Raw genomic sequence first — 6399 nt, forward strand, 5'->3', positions numbered from 1 at the left:
GAAGTGCTCGCCGTCGACTGCGGTACTCCAGCTCGGCGAGAGGAGTACCGCGGAGTCGACGGGGAGCCTGCCTGCCGCGTGTGGACCGCGTCTGAACCGCGGTAAGTTCGAAGTAAGGTATGTCGAATTCAGCTACGTTATTCACGTAGCTGAATTTGCGTACCTTACTTCGACTTGGGGGGCAAGTGTAGACCAAGCCTAAGTGTTTGATGTCTGAGAGTAGGACCTAGGACAGGGGTAGGCAACCTATGGCACGCGTACCAAAGGCAGCACGCAAGCTGATTTTCAGTGGCACTCAAACTGCCCGGGTCCTGGTAGCTCTGCATTTTAATTTAATTTTAAATGAAGCTTCTTAAACATTTTAAAAACCTTATTTACTTTACATACAACAATAGTTTAGTTACATATTATAGACTTACAGAAAGAGACCTAAAAATGTTAAAGTATATTACTGGCATACGAAACCTTAAATTAGAGTGAATAAATGAAGACTTGGCACACCACTTCTGAAAGGTTGCTGACCCCTGACCTAGGATCAGTGCTTGAGATCTGTCATATTCTGATAATGGTAGTTTCCTGTTTAATGTTGTAAAGCGGGAAGTTACTTCGTGTTGAGAGACTGTGAAGCTGCAATATGGATACAAAGTATGGTGCACTCTGTACATGCCTGCCCTTGTATTACAGTTTGGGGGAAGAGGCAGAGCATACTGTGGAAGCCAGAGAAAATGGGAGTTAAATTAACTAAACCCAGAATGGCCATAGTGGCTTCCAACATTTAAAGCATTCCTGCAGGTGCTGAGTTCAGTGCATACTGAAAAAACTCCAGCATTTTCAGTACAGGTAACCAAATGCTACTGGGGCCAGCAAGACATTCCTGCCTCAGGAGCTTTCCTAGTGCTATCTCTAGAAGAATCACCAGTTACCTTGGGCTGGAAGCTATAGATGATTTAGTTGGTTTCACTCATCACTGCCCAGGACAAATGTAGCATCTGGGGAGCATGTCAGGCTTCTTTCTCTGCAGAATTTCTAGAGTTACCTAAGGGACATGGGTGGCCCCTGATTGGGCTTCACACTCATTTAGAAATAGCAATGGTTTCTTATGTGAAAGTAACTGCTGGGTGGGGGAATTGATTCCTTAAAGAAAAAAATTTTTTTTGTTTGTTTTAAACAGGTGACCCTTCTAGCTAAATCTGTGCCTCTTAAGACATTGACACAGTTTCTGAGATTAGTCTAGACCAGAGCCTTCTTTGTTGCCCTTGCTCATTCATCATTGCCATCAGGTTTTTACCATCTCATCACCGGATTTTAGGGATACAGTAGAATAGCTTTCCTGCATCCAAGCCCACAGTCAGTGCTGAAATCTGCTTAATTCCAAATTACTTTTAATAGGTTGGATATCCCCCCTCGGAAGAGCTGAGTTTCTATGCCCAAGGGGGGGGGGGGAAGGAGGGGAAGAGAAGGGCACCTTAAGTAAAGGGGAAAGTCTATTTTAAGACAGGCCCATGAGGAGGGAAACAAATCTACACAGTAGTTGGGCTCTCGCACCTGATAGAAAATATGTAACCATATCCATTTTAGCAGGGATATAAATAAGGCTAATGGGAAGTGAGGGAGGGAACAAAGTAAAAGGGAAGTGCTGAAATTGCTTTAATATACAAACATTTACTGCCATTAGAACTGTGATATAGGAGACACTTTAGGCACATGCTCAGATTTTGCTATGGCAGTATTTGTTACAGAAGAAGAGCAGCAGACAGGAGTTAATGGTTTCTGTAGTATTAGATTCTGCAGAACCTAGACTGCCTTGTAAGAGTGAGTTTCCAGCCCCCCTGGTTGCGAAGGAAATATGGCAAGTGTTTACAGAACACAAACTAGAGTGTGTTGTTTCTGACTGCCTCAAAATACTGACTCGAGTGTCAGCTTCCCTCCATCTGTTTGGAATATTTACTCTGACAGTGATGAGGTCACTGTTAAATACATACTGTGGTATTGCTGATCATTTTTGTTAGAGGGAATGGGAGAAGGCCATACTGGGGGAGAAAGAGGAGGAAAACAGGAAGGAGAAAGAGTTGCTGCAAAGGGAAGAACAATGTCCTTCCAGACAGACAAGATGAGAATCAATGTGAAAAAAAGCAGCACCCTAGAAAGTGAGGCTACATTCCCTCCCCCCAAAATGTTGAATTGTGTAAATTCAGCTATTCCATAATCAATCTAGCCTTGACCTTGCTTCCCTCTGAAATTGGTAGGTGGCTACTAGCCATCTTAGATTTTCATTGACCTAGACCACAGTTGAAGGCCAGCAGAATTTATGCCTGCCTGCAAAGTGAGGGGACAGGCAGCAGATGAGAGGGAGATTGAAGTGTTTGTATATGGAAATTAGGAAGTAGCACATTTGAACCCCAGGGTAATTAGTATCTTCACTATTAAGTAGTGAGTGTCACATTTTACAGCACTTGGCTGTTGCAGAAGTTCCATTAAAGACCCCAAAGCAGGTATAGCATTCAACTTAAATGCTTTTATTGACAATGTCTCTGAACAATAATTAGCAAACAATGCTTAAGTTTCATCCAAATTCACTTTCCACATGTCAAAAAGACCTTAAGGTAGAAAAAAATAAAATAAAAATATAAATATCTGAGAATCCATCTTAATAAATAAATTAAAGACACAATAAAAACGTTTTCATGGAAAACTTATGTCAGAACATCCAGATCACCTCAACAACGCATGATCAGTACAGTTACAATGAACATTGATGTCGGAGAACTACAGTACATGGATATAGCTATTTATCTCTATCTACTAGAAAATAAGATATAGTCTCTTTTCCCAGTTAAGATGGGTCATTGCTAAAGTCATCAGAACACGATATTGCCAGGAACACAGTAGTTATTGTTAAATCAGCTGCACTAGATACGAGTTGGAGATACCCAGCACCAGGTTAAATTCCAATCATTAAACCAAGAGATTAATTAATGCTAGTGAATACTAAGTAGGGAAGGGGAGTCACCAACCCAGCCATGTTGGACATGCTACAGACTACCAGCTCTCATGGATGGGTCACTGGGGACAAGACAAACTCCATGCTATTTGCTACATCTCTGGAAGATGTCTGAGGCTTGGCTGCGGATCGCTTCGCAGGGTCCTTTAGCGCCGGACCGGCCTACGCTCGCCCAGGGGGAGAAGGACGCTTCGCCCTCCCCAGGTCTGGGGTGTAGCACTCCGGGAACCCCCCCAGGAAGAAGGTGGATCTTTTGCGGTGAAAGGCCCCCACCCCACACACAGCAGCAGATAGGAGGCTCGGGATCCGCCGTGTTCGCCCCTCGCCCTGCAGTCAGTGCCCTGGAGCTGCGGCCCCTCACAAGGCCAGCAGGGTCGGGGAGCTGAGCGAGTCGGAGGAGGGCTCGTTGCTGCTACTGCCCTTCCTGTGCGCGGCTGCACAGCTGGGGAAGGAGTCGGCCTCAGGGTAGGTGAAGACGAAAGTAGAGGTGTAAGTGCTGGGGCAGGGGGTGCAGGTCACCACCGGGGTGCAGAGCGGCTCCAGCTCCCCGCACGCCCCGGCCGCCAGGGGCTCCCAGTCCGCCGTGTAGAAGGATGAGGAGCCGGACAGGTCCATGTCGGGCACGGAGCGGGCAGTCTCCCGGGACGAGTGCGGGAAGAGGAATTCATCGAAGGGCTCGGGCTTCAGCTCCAGGCTGCTGCTTGCTTTGGGAGGCTCAGGGAGGGGCTCGGGCTGAGCGACCTCCTGCAGCATGGGCAGGGCGAAGGCGGCCTCCTCAGACTCCGGGGGGCTGGGCACAGGCGCCTCGCCCAGGCCGCTGAGGTCCAGCGAGGAGACAGCGAGCTCCTCGGAGAACTGCAGCTCCTCGGGGATCTTGCAAACTGGCCGGTGCGCAGCCAGGATGAACTCGAGCTTCTCCTTCTCCTTCAGCAGGTTAGCGATCTCGGTCTGCAGCGTGGACTTCTCCTCCTCCAGCTGATCGGTCTCCTGCGGGCACAACGAGAGGGGAGTGAGACACAGAGCATCAGCCGTGCCCAGTGCCCCGGGGGGGGGGGGGGGACGGACAGGTACTTCGTGCCCGGCTTGGGGTAGGGGTCTGAGCGAGGTGGGGGCTAAGAGAGGTGGGGGGAGAACTTACCGCTTGCAGCGTGTCTGTCAGTTCTCGCCGCCGGTTGCGGCACTTAGCTGCTGCCATCTTGTTCCTTTCCCTCCTGATCCTTCTCTTTTCCTCTTCCTCTGGGGACAGCTGCGGAGGGAGAACGAGCACCGTTAGCATCCACTGCCACCCCTCGCCGGTGATCCCTGGCAGCCCCACCACCCCCAGACCGAGCTCCCTCTCCGGGTCTCCGCCGCCGGAGCCATATTGAACGTGCTCTCACAGACTGCGTGAGACTTGCATGTCAAGTTAGGTCCTGAGCAGGAGAACAAAGCGAACTCCGGTCCCTCGGACAGTCCTATTGGAGCTGAGCCGGGTTATCCCTGGCTGTCACTCTCCCCTCCCAATTCAATGGAACTGTCGGGGCAGTGTCTCCTGACAGCTCTCCGAGAGCCACTAAACAGAACTAGCCCCTCCTCTATTCCCCCTGCCCAGATGCTACTTTGGGGTGATCGCAGAGAGCTGTGTATTCACCTGTTCGATTTTGCCCCTTCTGCCAATGCTTTGCCCTCTGCCTCCTGTACTTTTGACAATTCCAGCCCTCGAATAGGCGCTGGCTGGAGAAGTAGGGACCCCGTAGGGATGGGCCCGGTTCTGGGATGGTGCCACTGAAGAGATTAAGGTGGGCTGCACCAGCCATTGCAGATCTGGACTTGTGGAGATGGCAGTCACTGTCGGTACGAAGTTGGCACTGGAGACAGCGAGGTCCGTGCAGAAATCCTGAAAACACAAGGGAACTGACATTAGGGAGAGACATATAGAACTAGATAAGGGGGAACCCCCTGCCCTGCACCCCCTCAGCAGGCTGTATCCGACACAGTGCCCCAGAGGCTTAATTCTGTGCTATTTTAAGCCAGGCCTGCAGCCCCCGGAGCCAGGCTGGCTCAGGCGCTGCGCTACCATCATCAGACTCCACATGAAAAGGGGGTTTGTTATAAATATCCCTGACGTCTGCACTGACGCAGGCGCCGCTCCGGAGTCTCCTCAATGAACTCTCGTTTTATCAATGAAACTGCTTTACACACCCGCTGCAGAGCTGAATCTGGGCCACAATCCCCCTTCCCTGGGCAGGGCCTGTGGCCACACTGCGGCTTCCCCCACATCCCAGGGTAACCCACCCCCCACTAACTCCCCAGGACAGGGGACTAGACTGCGGTCTCCTCCCCCCCCCCTCCATGCACAGGCAGCCAGGAGAAGAGGTGCACCCCGTGCAGGACAGACCCTTCCTGACGTGGGGGGGGGGGCATCTCTGCACCTGAGCTGCCCTGTCTATCCGTGTGCGATGGTTGGAGGCGCAGACAATTCCCCTCCGCGACTCTCCCACCCCTCAGGCGTCACTGCCCCGTAGGCAATCACCAGCCAGCGTCCTGGTCCCTCACCTGCTGGTTGACAGGCGAGCCCATGCTGGAAAAGGAATCCGCCGGGGAAGTGTAGTAGGTGAGGCTATCCCCGGCTGGAGAAGCACTGCTGCAGCGGGAAGAAGACGCGTCATAGTCGGTGGTGAAGCCCTGGTACATCATGTCGGCTAGGCTGGGATTGTCCAAACCCCGTCTGGGCGATGAGGCTGTCCCGGTTGATTGTCTGTGTGTCTGTCCGGACTGACTGTCCCTCTGTCCGTGCAGACGGGTTTCTCTATCCCCAGCCGTATCTCTCGTCTCTTTCCCGTCTCAGTCACTCAGATTAGCTCTGCTGCTAGAGTAGAGTGCGGCGCCCCAGCCTTTTAAACTGTCCTTTTCTGAATGCAACCTATGTCGTCACTGGCACACCAAAAGCCTGGGGGTGGGGATGGCGGGGATACGCCGCCTCTAAGCTTTCCCCACAACTCCCGCCTCCCTCCCCCATCTTTTACGTACTCCATTGCCCCCCACGCCATGTCAAGGTGGTTACACTGAGGGTCTTCAGGGGGCCTGGGCCGCTCAGGGGCAGGGAAGGCTGTTGGTGTCCCCCCTTCCACATTGGTACAGTCCCAGCTCGGGAACCCACTGACGCAGATATCCTTATATGGGATACATCCTGTGCAAGGGGGTGTGACTGACGGGAACCGCTCCAGGCTGCAGCCAAGTGCGGCGCGCGCGCGCGCGCGCGAGTGTGTGTGTGTGAGAGAGAGAGAGAGTGGGCAGATTGTTCAGCACTGAATACACTGCAGCAACAGGTCCTCTTGATGAGGCGGCGGGCCACGCATAAGTTGCTGCAATAGCGCCCCTCCCTCCCACAAGGAGAATCGTGTTAGGTTAGTTACAGA

The 6399-nt window shown here is 52.0% G+C and overlaps 1 protein-coding gene across 1 annotated transcript; it reads right to left on the reverse strand.

Annotated features, from left to right (window-relative positions):
* Positions 1 to 3358: 3358 nt before the first annotated feature.
* On the reverse strand, positions 3359 to 5677 carry FOS (Fos proto-oncogene, AP-1 transcription factor subunit). The gene is made up of 4 exons (XM_065403622.1): positions 5537 to 5677; positions 4632 to 4877; positions 4140 to 4247; positions 3359 to 3988 (listed from the first exon to the last, which is right to left on the reverse strand). The coding sequence occupies exons 1-4, from the start codon at positions 5675 to 5677 to the stop codon at positions 3359 to 3361; spliced, it is 1125 nt and encodes a 374-aa protein (XP_065259694.1).
* Between the last annotated feature and the right edge of the window lie 722 nt (positions 5678 to 6399).

Source organism: Emys orbicularis, chromosome 4 (genome assembly GCF_028017835.1).
Source record: "Emys orbicularis isolate rEmyOrb1 chromosome 4, rEmyOrb1.hap1, whole genome shotgun sequence".
Taxonomy (NCBI): Eukaryota; Metazoa; Chordata; order Testudines; family Emydidae; genus Emys; species Emys orbicularis.

Coding starts and splice junctions, on each gene's coding strand:
- FOS (XM_065403622.1), bottom strand. CDS start 5,677: ATGATGTACCAGGGCTTCACCACCGACTATGACGCGTCTTCTTCCCGC. Junction 4,878..5,536: donor GCTCGCCTGTCAACCAGCAG/GTGAGGGACCAG, acceptor TTGTGTTTTCAG/GATTTCTGCACGGACCTCGC. Junction 4,248..4,631: donor GAAGGGGCAAAATCGAACAG/GTGAATACACAG, acceptor CTCCCTCCGCAG/CTGTCCCCAGAGGAAGAGGA.